Here is a 20,159-nt window from a genome sequence, read left to right on the forward strand (position 1 = left end):
CACACACGCAGGGGTGCATGCACATGGGTGCACATGTGTCCCTGCCTGCACACACACACACAGGTGCATGCACATGGGTGCACACGTATGTCTCTGCCTGCACAAACACACAGGTGCATGCACATGGGTGCACACGCATGTCCCTGCCTGCACACACACACACAGGTGCACGCACATGGGTGCACACATGTGTCCCTGCCTGCACACACACACAGAGGTGCATGCACATGGGTGCACACACGTGTCCCTGCCTGCACACACACACACAAAGGTGCTTGCACATCCCTCGCCTGCTCGCCTGCACACAGACACGGATGCACACCCACGGGCGCACACACACACGCCTCACCTGCACACAGACATGGGTGCACACCCACGGGTGCACACGCACTCACCCAGGCGCACCCACGCCGTGCCGTGCGGGGCACGGTGCCGCCAGCGCAGGACTGGGACCCACGGCCCCTCGCCAGGCCGCCGTGCCGTGACCCCATCTCTGTGACTCCGTGCTCCGTGGCCGCACCGCCACCGTCCCCCCGTGCGGCACACGAGCATCATCCCTCCTCACCGGGGACACGCACGGTGCCTGGCAAGCGCATCCCCCCGTGCCGGTGCGGGGCCCGGCTGCGGCAGCGCGGCGGTGCAGCTGGCCGGGAGCGGGAGGGCACGCTGCCATCGTCGGCGATGACTAGGAGGCAATTTTGGGACGGGCTGGGGCTTCCCAGCCAGCTCTGGAAATGCTGCAGACTCAGGATTTCTTTTTCTCGGCTTGGAAACGCAACGGAAGCCTCTTCCAGCTCGCGCTGCCCAAAATAACCATTTAAAGGACGCCGGAGCGGCGCGGCGATCGCTTAGCACAGCCCAGCCCAGCCGGTCACGGCAGCTGGGGCGGCACGGAGCCCCTTCCCGAGCTGCGTGCCCACGGATGGGGCCTTCTGCGGGATGTGGTACCCGGGGGAAGGGGGGTGTCACCGTGCACGGCGCCCGCGGCACGGGGACCTCGCAGAGCTGGGACTCGCCGCGCCGCACGGCTGCTCCCGGCAGCCCCGACCCGGGAAAAAGAGCCAAGGGAGCCTGCGAGCATCCCGCGAGGTGGGGATGGGGTGGGTGCCCGGCCGCCAGCATCCCGCAGCCTTTCCCAGCCCGGCTTCACACCCCACCCCCACCCCGGGCAATTCCAGCTCTGTGGGGGGCAGGAACACCCACGTCCCCAGACAGGGCCTGCCGTGCACACCGCGGCGTGCAGAACCCGAGCCTGAAATAGGACAGACGTCATCCGCAGGCCTATAAATCCTGCCTGCGCGCGGGGCACGGCGCGACCGAGCCGGCTGCCTGCTGGAACCGGGCTGGGGGGGGGCCGGGTTGGGGAACTGGGGGAGCTGGGCTGGGGAACTGGGGGAACTGGGCTGGGGAACTGGGGGAACTGGGCTGCCTGCACAGCTGCGACACAGCTCAAACCGGCCAAAACTCGGCGCTGGGTGCAGAAGTGCCCGTTTCTGGCCGTTCCCAGGGAGGGGGGGGACACACACCATCGCGTTTCCCTTCGCTCCCCCCAAAACCCCGTCCTTCGTCCCTGCCGTCGCCTCGCGCGCCGCGGCGGCTCTCGGCAGAGGTCACGGCACAGCCGGGCTGCGTGGTGCTGCCTTAACGCTACCCCTCCGCCCCGCATCTCCCTGACAGGCTTTAATTAGCAGAGTGCAAAGCTAAATTAGCCGTGCAAATGTGTCCCACGCTGCCAGGCTCCGGCGAGGGCTGTGGGCGGGGGGGGGCGGCTGCTGGGAGCCGCCGGAGAGATGCAAATACCGGGTGATAAGGGCTCAGCGCCGAGTCGAGGAAAATGGGTTTCCTGCAGGAGACCGAGCCGCTGCGGTCACCAGTGAGCTCCTGCGATCTTCCCGGAGCTTTCTGGCACAGCTCGGCACGGCTCGGTGCTTCCTCAGGGTCCCGGCAGCGCCCGGTGTGAGCCCCACGTTCTGCTCTGCTCCGGGAGCTGCTGGGCAGAAAGCGGGTGTTAACCCCAGAACCCCAGACGGGTTTGGGTGGGCAGGGACCTCCCAGCCCACCCAGTGCCACCCCTGCCATGGGCAGGGACACCCTCCACTAGCCCAGCTTGCCCAAAGCCCCATCCAACCTGGCCTTCAACACTGCCAGGGAGCCAGGGGCAGCCACAGCTTCTCGGGGCACCCTGTGCCAGGGCCTCAGCACCCTCACAGGGAAGGATTTCTGCCTCACATCCCATCTCCATCTCCCCTCCTGCAGCTTCAGGCCATTCCCCTTGGCCTGTCACTCCCTGCCCTTGGCACCAGCCCCTCTCCAGCTTTCCTGGAGCCCCTGCAGGGACTGGAAGGGGCTCTAAGGTCTCCCCGCAGCCTTCTCTTCTCCAGGCTGAACCACCCCAACTCTCTCAGCCTGAGGTCTCCAGAGCAGAGGTGCTCCAGCCCTCGCATCATCTCCGTGGCCTCCTCTGGACTCGCTCCAACAGCTCCATGTCCTTCTTGTGCTGGGGACCCCTGAGCTGGACGCAGCACTGCAGGGGGGTCTCCCCAGAGCGGAGCAGAGGGGCAGAATCCCCTCCCTCGACCTGCTGGTCACGCTGCTGGACACGCAGCCCAGGACACGGGTGGCTTTCTGGGCTGCCAGCGCACATTGCTGGGTCATGTTGAGCTTCTCGTCCCCCCACACCCCCAAGTCCTTCTCCTCAGGGCTGCTCTCCATCCATTCTGCGCCCAGCCTGGAGTTGTGCTTGGGATTGCCCCGACCCACGTGCAGGACCTTGCCCTTGGCCTTGTTGAACTTCACATGGTTCGCATGGTCCCACCTCTCCAGCCTGTCCAGGTCCCTCTGGATGGCATCCCTTCCCTCCAGCGTGTCGACCCACCACACAGCTTGGGTGAGGGTGCACTCAATCCACTGTCCGTGTCACCGACAAAGGCGTTAAACCCCCCCAGTCCCAGCACCAACCCCTGAGGAACGCCCCCCTGTTTCATGACGCATGCAATAAACTGCTGCTTCCCGATAAACCGGAGTGTTGTTTTGGTCAACTTTTATTTTTTCTTGCTAAAATGCAACTTTTTTCACAGGCCAGTCGAAACGCCCCGGCGCTGAGCCTGCCGGAGCCCGTCGCAGCACTGGAGCGATGCCGCGGAATTCCAAACCCCGCGAGCGGCTCCAGCCCCCCCCCGCCCCGGCAAGTCCCGGTGCGGCAAAGCGCCGCAGGCAGCCGCAGCTCCCCCGGCTCAGGACCGTTTTCTTCACCGAATAACGCCGAAACGGCCGTTTTCCTCCCAGAGCTGCGAGCGCGTGCAGGAAACGGGGCGAATCCCTCCGGCTCCGAAATATCGACGGCCCTGGAGCAGGGAGAGAGGGGACGCAGCGGCTGGAGGTGCCGGGGGTACGAGGGAGGAGGAGGAGGGCAGCGGTCCCGACCCCCGCCCGGCGATTTACCCCCCCGTGGCGGGGCGCTTTTCGGGGTGACTTACTGGCGGAAAGTGTTCGGGCTGTGTCACGGCGCCGTGCGACGGCGGGGAGGGGCCTGACCCCAACGGCAGAGCAGCACAGGGCCCGGGGCGGCGTTTGGGGCGTTTTGGTGGATTTTGGGGGACGGAGGCGTTTGCCGGCCGCGTGCCGGGGTCCCCCGTGCCATCGGGGGGGGGCAGAAAGCAAAGGCCAGGACACGCACACGTGCACGCACGCTCAGAGTCACGTAGATGCATGTACACACACGTGTGCACTCATGCACAGGCAAGCACACGTGCTCACAGGCACGTAGGTGCACGCACAGATGTGATTCACACGCATGCACACGCAGGTGCACTCACGTGTGCACACAGACACATGCACATGCAAAAACGTGCACTCACACATGCATGCACACACAGACACATGCACACGCACACGCAGGTGCACTCATACACAGGCAAACACATGCACTCACAAGCATTTACGCGCATGCACACAGAGGCATGCATGCACACACGTGCACTCATGCACATGCACAGGTGCATGCACACGCAGGCACACACACACACTCACAGGCACATAGGTGCACGCGCAGACATGATCCACACGCATGCACGCGCACACAGACACGTGCACGCGCACCCACAGGTGCACTCAGGCGTGCACGTGCACACGGGTCGCACACACGTGTGCACACACGCTGGGACAGGCCTGGCGGAGCAGGGCCGTGCAGGGTTTGCTCCCGGGGGGGCTGGGCGTGCAGCGCACGGGGTGGGCTCTGCCGGGGGCCGGGGTGCCCTGCGGTGGTCCCCGCTCTGCGCCGAGGTGCTGCCTGCGCTGCCTGCGCTGCCTGCGCTGCCTGCGCTGCCTGTGCTGGGCAGGGTCCCCAGCGCGGAGCAGGGATGGGACGAGGGGAGCAGAGCTCCAGCCACTCCCGCAGCACAAGGCAGGGAGAGGCTCCCCGGCTCCGTGCCCTGCACACGACTCCGGCCTCAGCAGCCCCGAGCCCCCCCGGGTGTGCAAATCTCCCCAGCTGGTGTGCAAATGGCCCCTGGCTGAGCGTCCCGAGCGGTGTTTGCTCCCCGATTTCCTGTCGTGATGCTGCTCGTCCCGGGGGGCACGCGCCAGGCTCCCCCAGGACGCAGCGGGTCTGCTGCAGGAGAGGGGAGTGCCCGTGGGTGTGCAAGGCCCACGCGGGGGTGCAAAGGGCTCCCGCAGGGCCTGCAGCGCGTGTGCACACGTGTGTGCACGGCTGCACAGGGGTGTGGGTACACGAGTGTGTGCGTGCATGAGTGCATGTGTGTGGACGTGGGTGTGTACGAGTTCTATGTGCACACACGTGCCTGTGTCTGTGCAAGCGTGTACAAGTGCCTATGCTTGTGCACCCCTACATGTGCAAGCAGGAGCGCACGTGTGTGGATGCATGTGTACTCCTCTGCGTGTGCATGCATGTTTGCACGTGTCTGCATGCGCATCCCTGTGTGTGCACACATGAGTGCACATGTTTGTGCTTGTGCGTGTGCACGCATGTGTGTGAGTGCGTAATAAGTGCATGTGTGCGAGTGCACGTGTGTGTGCAGGCACATGTGCACTCTGTGTGCGTGCACGTATGCCAGTGCACCTGTGTGCGTGCCCGCCTGCCAGTGTGTGCGCGCGTGTGTCTGTGTGCACGTGTGTGTGAGCGTGTGCGCGCGCGTGTGTGTGCGCGTGTGTGCACGCGCGTGCAGGCCCGGGGCCGGACTCGAACCCGCGGCCCCGCGCTGCCCCTGGCGGGACGGGAGCCGGCGCGACTTCCCAGCATGCCCCGGGCGGGCAGGGCGGACCGCGGCGCCCTCTGGGAGTTGTAGTCCACGGCGGCGGCGGCAGCTCGGCGGACGTCACGGAGGGGACTACAACTCCCAGCATGCCTTGCGCGCGGCCCCACGCCAACGCCCTGGCCGCGCCGGGCAGCCGGCGGCCGCCATCTTGATTCACCGGCCTCAGCGGCCGGGGGGGGGGGGGGCTGTTAGAGAAGGTGCGAGCGGCGCAGCGCGGGGAGCGAGGGGACGATGCTGGCCTCCCTGGCGTCCCGCCCGCCGCCACCGGGGCTGGCGCGGCTCTTCCGGGCGCGGCCGCCGTGGTTGTCGCCATCGCAGGCGGCCTACGGAGCTCCGGCGGCGGCTGAGGTGGCCGGAACGGCCGGGCCGCGGTTGTTCCCGGCTTCGACCGCCAGGGGGCGCCGCGAGCCCACGCCGCCGCCGCGGAGCGCGGAGCTGCCATGGCGGGGCGCGGCCTGGCGGGGGCGGCAGCGGGGCCCGGGGGGGAGACCCCCGCTAACGGGGCCGGGCCCGGGGGGGTCCCCTCTAGCAGTGGGGAGCTCCCCCCTAGCAGCGGGCCCGGGCCCCGGGAGCTCCCCCCTAGCAGCGGGCCCGGGGGTCACCCCCGTAGATACGGGGCCAGGCCCGAAGGGGACTCCCCGCGCAGAGGGGCCGAGGCGGCAGGTCCCAGGCCTGGCCCTGCTGCGGACCCCCAGGCCGCGAACCACCGGCCTGGCTAACACAGGCTGCCCCGTCCCGGCGGTGTCCCACGGAGAACCGGCACCGTGGCCCTCGGGTGCCGAGCGGGGCTGTCGTCGCGGAGGAGACCCCGGCGGGCGTCGGAGCGGAGATGGGAGCTGCGCCCCGGGAGCTGCGGTGCCTGCCCTCCTCGCTGCGCTGGCCTACTGCTACATCAGGGACCACCTCTCCAAGGGTGACTATCGCTGCTCGGCCGGGCTCCGCCAGCCCTGCTGGGAGGGGGGTGCGGAGCAGAGGCGTTTGTGCCCCTCGGGGTGGGGGGGCGCAGGGGTCCCTCCTTGGAGATGGAGCCTGCCTGCTGGCGCTGGCCTGGGAAGCCACCCAGAGAAAGTGTTAGCCTTGATCCCAGAGGCGGGTTGGCCCGTGATGGACCCCCAGACTCTTCTGTAGCATGCAGATAACGATGCTCACGTTTGCCACCAAGATAAAACAGCCAGAGCTCTTGTGAGCTGCAGCCCAGACTGTCTCTGTGGTTCTGAGATGCGTGCTGGGAGAGGACCCGGCTCTGAGGACCCGGCTCCCAGTCCCTGTGGGTGAGGAAGGTGGCAGGGGAGGGTTGGAGCATGTTCTCCGCAGGGCCGGCTCTCTCCAGTCCTCTGCTGTGAATGTAGGACATTTTGGGCAAGCACAAGGGTTTTGGAGTTGGAAAGGCATTGAGGCGCTACCCTGATGAGCCCAAGGTTTCCTCGCGGGGTGGTTCATGCCCACCCCGCTGTGGGAAGGAAGCAGTTGGTGGGTGGCCACGAGCCCTTGTTGCCACAGCATTAGGTTTGGGTCTAGGAAGGCTGATGTGTGTGTCTGAGCTGAAGCGCCCTGGATAGTCCCGGTGATCTGTTGGGGCAAGTTGCATGTTTTCAGGTTGATGTGTAACTGTAGGTTTGCGCCACAGCGAGTCCCGTTCTCGGCACTCGTGCAGTGTATTGTGTTTGGGAGTACACGGGGTGCAGACCTACGGCACGCCGCCCTGCGCTGTTGTCACTCCGCTTTCCTGCCGCAGGACAGGAGATGCAGTGGCATCGTTGGTGTTACTGGATCAAAGTGGTGTTGGAGCTGGGACACGTTTGCTGCTCTGCTGAGTGCCAGGCACACAGCGCCGCAACCTTCAGGCCTTTGGCTGGAGCTCAGTCTGAGCTGCGGAGGAGGAGATGGTGTGTGCACGAGGGGGGACTTTCCTGCTCACTGCGGTGCCTTCGTCATGAACCAGTGCTCACTGCTCACGGGTTCGGGCTTGCTGGCAGCAAGCTCATCGGCTGGTGTGACACAGGCCTGGGGCAGGAGAGGCTGTGACTTCAGAGCAGAACATTTACTCGGTGGTTTCAGGCACGTCAGAGGTCGGTTTCCCTGTGAGTAACACACAGAGTGCTGCTCTGGGCTGCCGGGTTGGTTACCCAGGAGGTTTCACCATCGTTATGGGGAGTCATGTGTAATTAGTGCTTAGGAAAGATCTGTGAGACCAAGGCCTAGCTTTGTTGCAGGAACTGGTTTCTGGACTGGTTAGCATTTAGAGCCGGGCAGCCACGTGGCTGTGGGTGCTGGTGGAGGGGACAAAGCCATGAGTGTCCCAAACCCCGCAGACAGGAAGGGGGGGACAGTGCGGGGAGCAGGTGGGACACTTTCCTGGAGAGGGCAGGGATGCATGGACATGGCTGCAGAAGGTCAGGTCTGGAGAGCTCAGGGGTCCTCGCTGAGCCAGGCTGCGAGACGGAGAGCCTGCCCCTTGCTCTCGCGTTGTGGGTGGGGTTAGGGAAGCCCCACGTTGTTCTTTACCAGGTACTGCGTCCAGCTCGGGGGTCCTCAGCACAAGAAGGACACGGAGCTGTTGGAGCGAGTCCAGAGGAGGCCACGGAGATGATGCGAGGGCTGGAGCACCTCTGCTCTGGAGACCTCAGGCTGAGAGAGTTGGGGTGGTTCAGCCTGGAGAAGAGAAGGCTGCGGGGAGACCTTAGAGCCCCTTCCAGTCCCTGCAGGGGCTCCAGGAAAGCTGGAGAGGGGCTGGTGCCAAGGGCAGGGAGTGACAGGCCAAGGGGAATGGCCTGAAGCTGCAGGAGGGGAGATGGAGATGGGATGTGAGGCAGAAATCCTTCCCTGTGAGGGTGCTGAGGCCCTGGCACAGGGTGCCCCGAGAAGCTGTGGCTGCCCCTGGCTCCCTGGCAGTGTTGAAGGCCAGGTTGGATGGGGCTTTGGGCAAGCTGGGCTAGTGGAGGGTGTCCCTGCCCATGGCAGGGGTGGCACTGGATGGGCTGGGAGGTCCCTGCCCACCCAAACCATTCTATGAGTCTGTGATTCAGGTGCTTCCTGCTCTCTCCCCAACATTTTCTGCCTCCTTTCTTTTCTCCAAATAATTTGTGCCTGTGGCTCAGCCTTCTGCCTTGCATCTTTAACCTGTGTCCCTGCAGAGCAGGACCAGCAGACAGGGCTCTGTCCTGTGCCCCCCATCCCCTGGTCCTGGGGCGAGGGCCCCTCTCTCGGGGCACAAACACGCAGCCACAACTGGACGGAGGTAGCGATTACGGCTCATCCCAGCAGCCAGCTTTCTGCAGAGGTTCGAGCTGCACCGCAAACCTCAAGGTTTCCTCCGCTGTCCTCAAAGTAACAGCACTCAGTGTGCTGCACGGAGCTATTTTGGCTGGCGGATGTCATCGGTGCAGACACACATCCAAAGTAAGAGCTTTCCACCACAAATTGCTTGTGGTCTTATGAGGAAAGCTGAGATGGGTGGGCACTGCGGGTTTGCCTGGACTGTCTCAAGGACAATTCACCAGGCGGAGCATGTCCGAGGGGAGCAGTGGGCGTGTTTATGTGCCCCCCTGCCCTGGGTGATGGCGGCTGCTCGATGGCCCGAGTACTGCAGCAGAGCACTGGCAGCACGGGCCACTCAGCCCGGCCCGAGACACGGGGTGGACTCCAGGCAGTCGGGACACCAGAACTCTGATGTCCGAGTTACCAAGCATTCACCCACCGCAGCCTGGACTCAGGCCCAGCAGCGTCCTCCTCCCAGTCACAGAACCCCAGACTGGTTTGGGTGGGCAGGGACCTCCCAGCCCATCCAGTGCCACCCCTGCCATGGGCAGGGACACCCTCCACTAGCCCAGCTTGCCCAAAGCCCCATCCAACCTGGCCTTCAACACTGCCAGGGAGCCAGGGGCAGCCACAGCTTCTCGGGGCACCCTGTGCCAGGGCCTCAGCACCCTCACAGGGAAGGATTTCTGCCTCACATCCCATCTCCATCTCCCCTCCTGCAGCTTCAGGCCATTCCCCTTGGCCTGTCACTCCCTGCCCTTGGCACCAGCCCCTCTCCAGCTTTCCTGGAGCCCCTTTGGGGACTGGAAGGGGCTCTAAGGTCTCCCCGCAGCCTTCTCTTCTCCAGGCTGAACCACCCCAACTCTCTCAGCCTGAGGTCTCCAGAGCAGAGGTGCTCCAGCCCTCGCAGCATCTCCGTGGCCTCCTCTGGACTCGCTCCAACAGCTCCATGTCCTTCTTGTGCTGGGGACCCCCGAGCTGGATGCAGCACTGCAGGGGGGTCTCCCCAGAGCGGAGCAGAGGGGCAGAATCCCCTCCCTCGACCTGCTGGTCACGCTGCTGGACACGCAGCCCAGGACACGGGTGGCTTTCTGGGCTGCCAGCGCACATTGCTGGCTCATGTTGAGCTTCTCGTCCCCCAACACCCCAAGTCCTTCTCCTCAGGGCTGCTCTCCATCCATTCTCTGCCCAGCCTGGAGTTGTGCTTGGGATTGCGCTGACCCACGTGCAGGACCTTGCCCTTGGCCTTGTTGAACTCCATGCGATTTGCATGAAGGCTGGTAAGAATTGGGGAGAGTTGTCCCAGCTCCCCAAACACCCCGGTCCAGCTCTGCTGGCTGTGCTGGTTTTGAACACTGCTGCTCCAGCAGCTCTGTGTGTTTCTGAGGCAGAGCTGGGGTGCTGTCCTTCCCTCCCTAGCCAGGAGGTGTCATTCTGAGCCCGTGCTAGGAGCTCGCTGCCCTTGTTGTGGTGTCTGGAAACCTCTGGCTGAGGCTGTGACTGCCTGGGGTGACAGTGCCAGCTGCCCCCCAATGTCTGCTGCACCCCGGAGCCCGCCGTTTGCAGGCTTGGCTTTGCAAACACAGGAGGAGTCTTTGTTTCTCCAGCTGTTAACGGGTTCCTCGGGGGCCCCAGCAGGACCTTTCCTCTCCACTCCAGCCTTCTGCCAAGCCCATCTCGCGGCATCTCCCAAGCCAGAGACCGGCAGCGCCTGAGTTGTCAGCGAAGGTAGTTCCCTACAGACGTGGGTGATTTCTGGCAGGCTGGGAGATGCTGGTCTGCCAGGCAGGAGCAATTCACATCCCTGGCTGCATCCCCTGCAGTGCTTCCCCAGGGGAAGCTCTCTGACGGTGCTGCAGGCAGGGAGCTGCTGTTTTGGGCAGGGAGCTGCTGTTTCAGCTGGCTGAAGGTCTGCATTTGGGCTAGGGGAGGAGGAAGGATTCAGCTTGCACGCGGGTTCCCATGTGTCTGCTCGTGGCTGTCGTTTGAGAACTCCTGTTCAGTCCTGCCTTCCCCAGAGCCTCGCACCGGGGCTTGCCCGGAGGCTCTGGTAAGTCAGCAGGCAAGGGATTTTGGAGTAACCTGCTCATGGAAATAGATCCTTCCTAAGCTCTGGTGTTTGCTGAGAGCTGTGAGCGCAGGCCCTGCCTTCTCTGCCACAGTGGCCTGGGCCACCTCTGGGTTATGATGTGCGTGCGTGTGTGTTTGCCTGCTAACTCGCTTTCTCTCTTTCTGTGTTTTCAGAAGACGCTCTGCTGGAAGCTGCGAGGATCAACAACGTTTCGGAAGTCAACAGGTGAGCAGGCTTTAGAGGTGTAAGGGAACAGGGCTGCCGAGGGGTGGGAAGGCAGGAAAGCACTGTCAGCGCTCGGGGAAGGGTGGGCTCGTCCTCGTTACCTGCTGTCACTTGGCTCTTGTTCGTGTTGGGGTGGGCATCCCGAGGCACAGCTCCTGGGCTAGGGCAGTGGAGGCTGCTGCTCCCACACCCCTTGGGGTGCTCACCTCACCGTCACAGATCCAGAGCGGGTCAGAAGGGACGGTGAGCAGAGTTACCTGTGAATTGGAAGGTGAATCGCAGATCCCTCTACTGGGAGAGGACAAAGCGTGAGGCCGTGCAGCAGAGAGTGGTGTGGGGGTACCCCTCCAGGCCAGAAACCACAGAGCCTCGTTTGTGGGGGTCTGTCTCTGAATGAACAGCCCTTACGGGCTCCTCAGCCTGAGCCTGCAGCTCTCCAGCCCAGACACAGGCTCGTGTCCCACAAGGAGCACAGGAGAGAAAGACAGGGAAGTACTGGGGAGAGTCCAGTGGAGGGCTGCGAGGATGAGGAGGGGCCTGGAGCATCTCTGGTGTGAGGAAAGGCTGAGAGAGCTGGGGCTGGTTAGCCTGGAGAAGAGAAGCCTGAGAGGGGATCTGATCAACACTTATCAATATCTAAAGGGTGGGTGTCAAGAGGAAGGGGCCAGACTCTTCTCAGTGGTGCCCAGCGACAGGACAAGGGGCAAGGGGCACAAAGTGGAACACAGGAAGTTCCACCTGAGCATGAGGAAAAACTTCTTCCCTCTGCGGGTGACCGAGCCCTGGGACAGGCTGCCCAGAGAGGTTGTGGAGTCTCCTTCTCTGGAGAGATTCCAAACCCGCCTGGACGCCATCCTGTGCAACCTGCTCTGGGTGATCCTGCTTTGGCAGGGGGCTGGACTGGGTGATCTCCAGAGGTCCCTGCCAACCCCACCAGTCTGGGGTTCTGGGATTCTGTGCAAGAGCTCTGGTCTGCCCATGCCACCCAAGCCGACCTGTCAGGGAAGTGGCTGTGGTTGGGTGACCAAGCCGATGCCCGTTAGGGAGTGGAGCATCTCCAGAGCTGTCCCGGTGCTCCTGTCCCACGGGCAACAGGCCTCCAGCTCTCTTGTTGCTGTTGGCTGTTGCTGCCTCTGTTGGGGTTGTGCCGTGGCATCGTTGGGGAGCTGTCTAGCAGCATTCGGTTCCCTGGGGTGTCAACCAACAAGCGTGTTTCTCAGGCCCAGTGTGTGCCCAGTCCCTGTGAGGCATGTTTGCTCTCTGCCCACCCAGTCTTCCTGCGACTGTAGCTCTGGGGAGGGACTTGGACTGGCTCAAGCAGTTCCCGGATGGTTTGTGAGCAGCAGTGCTGCATTAATGACATATGCTTGCTGGCAGGCCAGCGCTGACCTCATCTGCAGCGAGTGCCAGGGGCTTAGTCTGGAGCCGCGCAGGGGAAACAAGCCTCCTGAAAACAGGGTGAAGAGAAATGTCCGAGAACCAGGCGGAGCTGCCTGGCCTGGCCTTTCTCAGTGACCCAGTGGTGACGAGGTCTCCCATGCCCCGAGCGCTGCCCTCAACCAGGACAGAATTAAGAGATTTTATTTTTATAGCCTGGCAGCTTGCGTAGGACAGGAGCAGATGTTGCTGCTCTCCCGTGTTCGCTGCCCCTGGTGTTTCTCTCTGGCTGAGATCTCCCACCCAGGGCAGGATCCAGGGAGCTCGGTGTTGGGAGCTGCTGTCCCTGCATCCTCCTGCAGCAGGGAGGAGAGGGAGAAGAAGAGGGAGAGGGGAGCCGAGCCCTCCTGGCCTGCAGCCAGGGGATGCTCCTTCCAGTCTCCAGGATCTCGGAGGAAGCAGCCTGACTCTGCTGCACCCCAGGGCTGAGATCTGGCCTAGATCAAGGACCGAAGAGGATATTGGTGTGCAGCTAATTGGCACATGTGTTCTGCTGCTTGTAATTGCAGGAAGCTGCTGCTTAGGGACGTCTGGGTGATTTGTGAGCCTGGGCAGGCGGAGCAGCAAGAGGGATGCTCTGTGCTCCCCCTCGTTGGGGAAGGGCTGGCGGCTCCACGCAGTCCAGCTGTGCTGCACATCCACAGCCTCTCCCTTTGTTTCTCTGCTCTTTCCTTCCACTCCTCCTCCCTGCAGCACCCTGTCTTTGGAGCTGCCTGCCTACCTGTGCCTGACACGCGCCTTTGTTGCCAGGCACAGGCAGGGGACCGGGAGAGCTGCTGCCTGTCCCTGCTGCAGGCAGCTTTGGCCTTGGCTTTACAACGAGCTCCCGCAGCCCAGAGCTCCGCCACCGCTGCTGCAGAGCTGACAGAGGAGGCACTCGCAGGGTCGCATGAAGGGCTCTTGCTTTTGCCACCTGCAAGGGGTGAAGCCCAAATTCAGCGCTAGCAGGGCAGGAGCGTGATGTTCAGCCGAGCACTGTGGGCTGCACCCGGGAGAGGGCAGCGCCGTCCACCTAAACACCCTGTTCGGGACTTGTCCTCCCACCTCTGCAGTGCTGTCCCCTTGGTCCCCATCCCTGGCAGTGCTGTCCCCTGCCTGCTGTCCCCCCAGTCCCCCAAACTCGCCGGAGGTGTGTTAGGAGACGGGAGGCTGGTGTGACTGAGGTTTCCAATACAGCTTTAGACACGTTTCAACTCTCCGCCGTGGCCCGATGTCTGGTATCATCCAAGTTAGAGGCCGTGAAGCGGCAGTGGTGCGGCAGGGCTGAACTCCTGCCCGCTGTCTCCCCCGGGCTGCGCAGGACGATTCAAGACACGTGTTCTCTGCTTTCGGCAACCTGTGTCATTAGGCTGTGCCAGGAGAGCTGAGCAGAGACGTGTTGTTGCTCGTGTTGTGGAGCAGTTACTGATGTTGTTCAGTTCTCCATCCTTTTGGCTCAAAGGCCATTAGAAGCAGCAGCCAGATGTTTGTAATTCTCCAGACCGCGTTCTCTTCATCTGCTGCTGGGGACTTGTTTTTCCTCGCTGCATGAACTGGGGAGCTGGCCTTTTTCAAGCACCTTATTCAGCTGACGGCTTGTCACGGCCCTTGACGCATTAAAACGCGGTAACTACAGTGACTGGGAAATGCAACTTTTTGGTCTGAAGTGTAGAAAATGGACGTGTGAGAGAGGGTGGTGTGAGGTATGAAGATGGTTTTGAAACCATGAGTTAAGTTGTGGTTGTGCTTAACTGCAGAAGGAAAAGGGTGGAGAGACGTTCCAAGACAGCTTGGAGCAGAGGCTGTGCTGGAAGCAGGGAGCTGAAGAGGTTTTAGGATAACCGTGTCCTTTATCCCAAAAGAATTCTGTGCTCTCTCTCGGAAGAGGGACTCCATCACCCGAACTGTAGGACGATGGGGTCAAGGCTATCATCTTGCGGAAGACCCCCACAGAGGGTTTGAATTCCAGGAATTGTAGGAATTAGTGTAACGGGGGGAGGCAGGGACTTCAGAAATACACTTGAAACCCGCAGGGACGGGCTACACGCTGGGGAAGGTGGAGGGGCAGGAGCAGCATCAGAACCGTCAGCCGGAGGAGGTGCTGGCTTTTGGGGGGCTGGCTTTTCAGAGCAGGTTGCCCTTCCAGAAGAAGGGCAGCCTCCCCATCCTGGCCTGTAAATCTTCCAGTGCGGCTATTCGTGCTGCCTCTTTCTGAGTATTTACGTCTCATCGTCATAGTCCTCAAATTAGTTGAAGTTGATCACGGCGGCGGAGTAGGAAGGGCGGAAGGTGGGGTGATGGCAATGGTTAGAGGAGCACAGCTTCAGGAACTCCTAAGCTATGGACGGAGAAGCGTCTGGGTGCTGCTGTATTGGAAGTACTTCCACGTGTGTAAGGAAGCGGATGACACTCCTCTGATGATGCTGTGCTAACGAGCTCGCATTTCACAAGGCTGCAGACAAACACGCTGCTTTGTTCCAGCTGTCAGGACGCGATTGGAGGTGGAAAATAAGCGATACAGTTATACCAAATGGAAAGCAGTTCATCTCGGAAGCCAAGCTGTCCTACGCCTGTCCAAATCTTCTGTCTGGAACCCAGAAAACCACAGGCGCGGGGGAAATTCAGGCCAGAGGGTTGTGTTGGAGAACACTCGGGTGGCACGTGAAGGCAGGGTCTGGCCATGCCTTGGGCTGGTTACCAGCTGTGCCGCGGCACCAGCGTCTCTCCGGGTTCGGGCCAGGATACTTGCATGAGCCAGCTGAGCTCTACTCGCAGGCAGCATCTGGAGCATCTCACCGGAGGGCTTTGCTCCGGGGCCCTCTGTGCTGCTGGAGGGAGAGCGGTGAGACATAGTGAGCGTTAGTGCAGGCGGTAACCAGAAATGTCTCAGTCGGGCTTGGGAAGACTAAATTTATGAATATCGGAAATGAATGGGAGCCTTATGTTTAGTGGGATTTCACATTATTCCGACCAGCAACTGTTTCCTTGGTTAAGGACAAACAGGCCTTTCAAAGATACCACGCAGACCTCACGTTGACACACACATCGAAAGGCTGGATCCAGCCCCTGAGCCATGGGCTTTCCTCTTCCCCCATCTCCTCTCGGCTCCCAGACAGGTTTTCTCACGTTTACCCACTTGTTAAATGTGAGAAACCACGCTGAATGCTTTGTCGAGATCCAGGAGCATGTTAACTTCTGAGGCAATTCCCTCTGGAGTGTGTGGCAAACCAGCTATTCCCTTCAAGCCCTTCATGCTGTTAGCCAGTACAGAAGATAACACCTAATTAATGTGGATAGTTTAATTTCCCTCAACCTCAGTTGTTCTGCACGTTTGGAGGGAAAGCAAGAAGCAAAACCCATAAAGAATTACTGCCTCGATCCCCCTTGTGTTTATGTTCAGTATTAATATTGATTCTCTGTGTTCCAGTTTTGTTTCTTAATAAGCCGCCCACAAAATCACAGCCTTACAGCAGAGTTTCCTCGCCAGATAAATATGATGGAACAGTGTTCTCCCAAGCACTGTCCGACTGTGACTCATGGAAACGCGGCGCGTATGGCAGACGGCTGTTATCAGGCTCATTCATAACAGCAGGCAGCAACCCAAATCTGCGCGCTAACGAGGTCCGGAGATGACCAGGCGCTCACCTGCCCTCCGAGGGATCCAGCCAGACGTGGTGGTAGGGCAAGAAGCTCCATCTCAGCTCCTGCAGCTGGTTTTTCTCTCTCCAAGCTGATTTTTAGGTGGTGGGGTTGCAGAAACAGCTAAATCAAGCTCGATTGCCCCCAGCGGTGATCTCTCCCTTTTGGTCAAGCAGCCGAGCATCACTCATCTTGTCGTCTCTGACTCATCCTTGCGCTGCCTCCTCCCAGCCGGTGTCTGTCTCCTCTCCCTTGTTTTGTAGGCAGCAAAGCTCGTCGAGCAAGAGTTCCCTTCTGCGGCAGGACGGGCTGTGACCACGGCGGGGTTACGCCGGGTAGGTGGTCCCAATCCCGACGGCGTGCCAGCAGAGCCAGACTTGTTTCCCCACCGTGAAAATACCTCTTGCCCAGGGCATACATACCCTGCTGTGCTGTTTTGGCCTGCTAGGGGGAAAGGATTAAACCTGAGGCTGTGGTCAGCTGCAGAGGACTGCGCTGCAGGTTCACGGGCTGCGTTAGTTGTGTAGTCACGGTGGGGATTTGCTTTTCTGATCTGTCCCGGGGCTGGCGCTGGAAAAGAAGGCTGCTCTTCTGGATGGCAGTGAGCCCTTTCTGCTCTGGGGCACGTGTGACGTGACAGGACCTGGATCGTCCTCCCAGCTAGACCAGAGCAGTATTCATCCTTGTCTCTTATGCCTTTTATATCTTTTTATTGTTTAAATAGCTAGGGGGAACTGAATTGAGCTGCCAGGGCCGCAGCAGATCTGTGGAGACGAGTGTTTCCAGGTAAAGCTGGTGGTGCTCCTGGCCATTGCACTTGTCTCTCTCTCGATCCTCTCCAGCAGCACCTTCTGTTTGCTTCCCATCTCAGGGGGTCGTTAAAGAATTCAGAAACTGCACATGAAATCACAGGCTGAGCAAAAAAAAAAACCCTTCTGTAGTGACTCGGGCTTCGTTACCAACTCGGAACAACACCCTCCTCAGTCCGGGGATGGATTTCTGAAAGTCCCTTGTCTGCAATGAGCCCAAACCGGAGCTGAACGTGAGCCATTTGCATCAGCGCTTCCTGGAGCTCGGCCCCCTCGGTGGATTTTTCTCGAGGGTGTGTGCGCTTACGGGAGCAGATCTCCCACCTCGGACCTGTCGGAGCATCTTCCTCTCTCAGAATAATGAGCAGCACTGTGAGCATCTTGCGTGGGGCCTCACGCTCGAGGGATGCCCGAGCGCTTTGTAGGGGGAATGTAGGAGTCATGTCAATGGCTACCGAAGCGTGACTACCTCTGGCCACCAGCCAGGCGGGCACCTTATCTTCTGTCCTAACAGCTGTGATACGTCTTCAGCGGTGGCGGGGAGGGAGGGTTGGAGACGGGATTGGAAGATTATTTATAATTGCGTTTATTTCCATCGCTACACACTTTATATTACCCCTGTATTTGTTAGTGTGTATCTGGGTTAATGGACACCTGGTTTTTTTAGGACAAACAGGTGGTTTTCCTGCAAATGTCCCCTTTAATCTTTTCTCCCGATGCATGGACCAAATAATACAGTGCTTTGTTTCAGTGGAAGTTTTTGACTGGTGATTGAGTTTGATTTGGCACGTGGCCTGGGGGACGTGGAGCAGATCCAACAGCCCTGACTTCTTCGTAGTGGCTATGACATATCGGTGGGGACTTGCGTGCGCTGTGCTTCCCTGGGTTGGAGAGCCGAGAAACCGAATGGGGACCAGCCTCTAGCAGGCAGCACCGCAGGGCAGGTTTCCCACACGGGGCAGCAAGGACCGAGGAGGAAAGAGGGGAAATAAAGTAATAACTAACTTCTGCTGGCACCGCTCAGTTTGTCACTGGTTTCGCAGGAGCGTTTGGCTTTAACGCTTCCTCTGTAGTGACCTTTTCTCGGAAGCCAAGCTCATGGTTGTATTTTGTCCTCCCGGGACTGATGGTGTTTGCACACTGAGTCATAAGACCAATCTCTTTGCGGTCGGTGTCCAGCCACAAGAGACAGAAGATCTCGTACCTTTTTCCAAAATAACTTTAAACGCTTTACTGTGCCCAGACCCCATCACAGGGTTAATTCCAATTTCTGTAGGTGTTTATCACTCTGGCTGAGCACAGGATAGCCTCTGTGTGAGGCAGACAGCCGAGCGGCTCTGGATTCAGAGGAGAATCATCGGCAGCGCTGGGAAGGGCAGTCAGCCGGCATGGAAGTGACCCGTACAGCCACAAGTGACGGAGACGAACGGGAGCAATTATTCCACTTCCCTCCCAGCTCAGGAGCCAAGGAACACCCAGGGCAATGTCAGGCAGCAGGTTTAAAACAAATGCAAAGTGCTTTCATACGCCGTACATAAACCGTGAAAATGGAAGGTCTGAAACTCGAGTTGGGATTCGCACAGGTAACTGCGTGTCACCTCCAGCGCAGAAACCAGTGTTGTGGATTGCCAGGAGTTAGTGTGTTGTGCTCAAATCCCTCTGCAAACAGTGACTACTCAGGTTCTGTCCCCAGCTACCTGCCACTGCCCGCTGCCAGAGACGGACCGTCAGGCTGGTGAAGCATTTTTCTAACGCACGACTTAGCTGTTGTGTTGCAGTGACTCGGGAGGTCAGCGAGGAATCAGGGCTCCTGCGGGTCAGGCGACACGTTATCTCGTCTCCCCAAGCCCAGTGATGCTGGCCGTAGCGCACGTCAGATGGTAGCGATGCCAGCCCTTTGGAAGTCCTTCCCTCCCCTGTTCCCTGGGCCGTGGCGGGAGGCAGGGTGTGTTTATCCCAGGCCTTTTCACCCTCTTTCAGCCTGTTTTGAAAAACAAAATCTGCTCGTATTGTCAGAGGCATGGGGTGAAGGCGAGCATCTCGCCGTGTCTGTATCGGTCTCTTCATGGTCGCGTTGTGCCCCTTCGGCTTTCCCCGTTGAATGCGTTCTTGCCTGTGGTGCTTTCTCCCACCCTCTGTGCCCTTGGACAACCCCACTCTCACCCGGGAGCTCAGTTTCCCTCCTGAAACCGGGATTCATAAGAGCTTCCCTCTGATTTTGGAAATTTATTTTCATGTCTTGTTCACACTGTTTGGGTTAGGGGCACCGTTCCCTCCGGGACCCCTGTGTCCTGGGAGCAGCCCGCCTGCCTTGGGAGCTGCAGAGAAAACGCTGCTCCTCTCCTCGTCCCTTCTCTTCTTCCCTCCCCGAGTCGTGTTTGAGCCGTCTGCGCCCACGCCTCATGGGTTCATGTGTTTTCACCAAGCCCTGTGGCGTGTTCCTGGCCCCGAGATGATCATGAAGGGGTTGAGAAGCAGACAGGAGCTATCTCGAGGAGGACGACAGCGAGATCAAAGGCTTTTCGGCAGCTTGAGTGAGCAGATCCTTTCCCTGGCCTCTAACAGGGACATTGTGCTTTCATCTTCGGAGATATTGTTGGGTTCGGACGTTTTTCTTCCCTCCCTCTCCTGCAAAGCGGAGGGCAGGTCCCGAGGGGGTGAGCACGGCTGAGGGTGCCCCCCACCCCTGCAGTTAAACAGTGACATATTGGGGAAGGCGTGGGGGAAACGTTTAAGTGAAGGAGAGAAACAGAAGCTATTGTTGTTGCAAAAGTTCAAGTTTCCAGCTTCCTCTTCCTCCACCTGTCAGGGGAGCGCCGGGCACGCTGCCGGCACTGAGCACAAACTCAAACATGCCCTCTGGGCTCGGCTGTGAGCGCGGTGTCACCGAGTTAGTCACCCAGAACCCCGGCAGCGGGGTGAATAGGAGGCACATCTGTCCGGGGGCAGCGGAGGGGGGAGACGGCTCTTCGCCGCAGCCGACTTGAGGCTTCTTTTTCTCTTCTGGATGGATCAAAGTGCTTGAAGTTTTGGGAGCTGCTGTCTCGAGGGAAAATAGGACGTATGCACAAAGCGATGGGTGCCGCTCTCCCCGGGTTCCTCCGGGAAATTCCAGAGCAGCTGGTGATGTTCTGCTGGCCAGGCCCCGAGCTCCTCCAGAGCCTCTGCTCATTTCCAGAGAAGTCTTTTCAATTCTGCAAAGGGCCCTGTCGCTGCCCTCGGAGCTGAGGCTCTGCGGGGAGAGGGGACATCCGTGGAAGACTGGGAGCGGGAGCCGTCGCTGGCTCTCTAACCATTAGAAACCTGTCAGAAAAATCTCCTCACGCAGAATACCCAGTCTGTCTGGAGAAGCAGCCAAACTTTCTGCCCTAAAACCCTGAAAAAAACCCCAAAGGTTTTTCTGAAATCCTTAAAATACGCACACCTCCCAGCGAATGGAGAAAGCACCCGCTCTTTATCGGGGTTCTT

General features: G+C 60.3%; 1 protein-coding gene across 4 annotated transcripts in view; it reads left to right on the forward strand.

Moving 5' to 3' along the window:
* The first annotated feature begins 5,418 nt into the window (after positions 1 to 5,418).
* CLPB (ClpB family mitochondrial disaggregase) overlaps positions 5,419 to 20,159 on the forward strand; it is an 86,639-nt gene continuing 71,898 nt past the window's right edge. The window contains exons 1-2 of one of the 4 annotated variants that reach the window (XM_054807597.1): positions 5,419 to 6,186; positions 10,776 to 10,827. In XM_054807597.1, coding sequence (XP_054663572.1) covers positions 5,505 to 6,186; positions 10,776 to 10,827 — 734 coding nt within the window. In that variant the 5' untranslated portion in view covers positions 5,419 to 5,504. The remainder of the gene's footprint in view (positions 6,187 to 10,775; positions 10,828 to 20,159) is intronic. The other 3 variants (XM_054807606.1, XM_054807578.1, XM_054807587.1) reach the window with 3 other exon arrangements.

Source organism: Grus americana, chromosome 1, assembly GCF_028858705.1.
Source record: "Grus americana isolate bGruAme1 chromosome 1, bGruAme1.mat, whole genome shotgun sequence".
NCBI classification, from domain to species: domain Eukaryota; kingdom Metazoa; phylum Chordata; class Aves; order Gruiformes; family Gruidae; genus Grus; species Grus americana.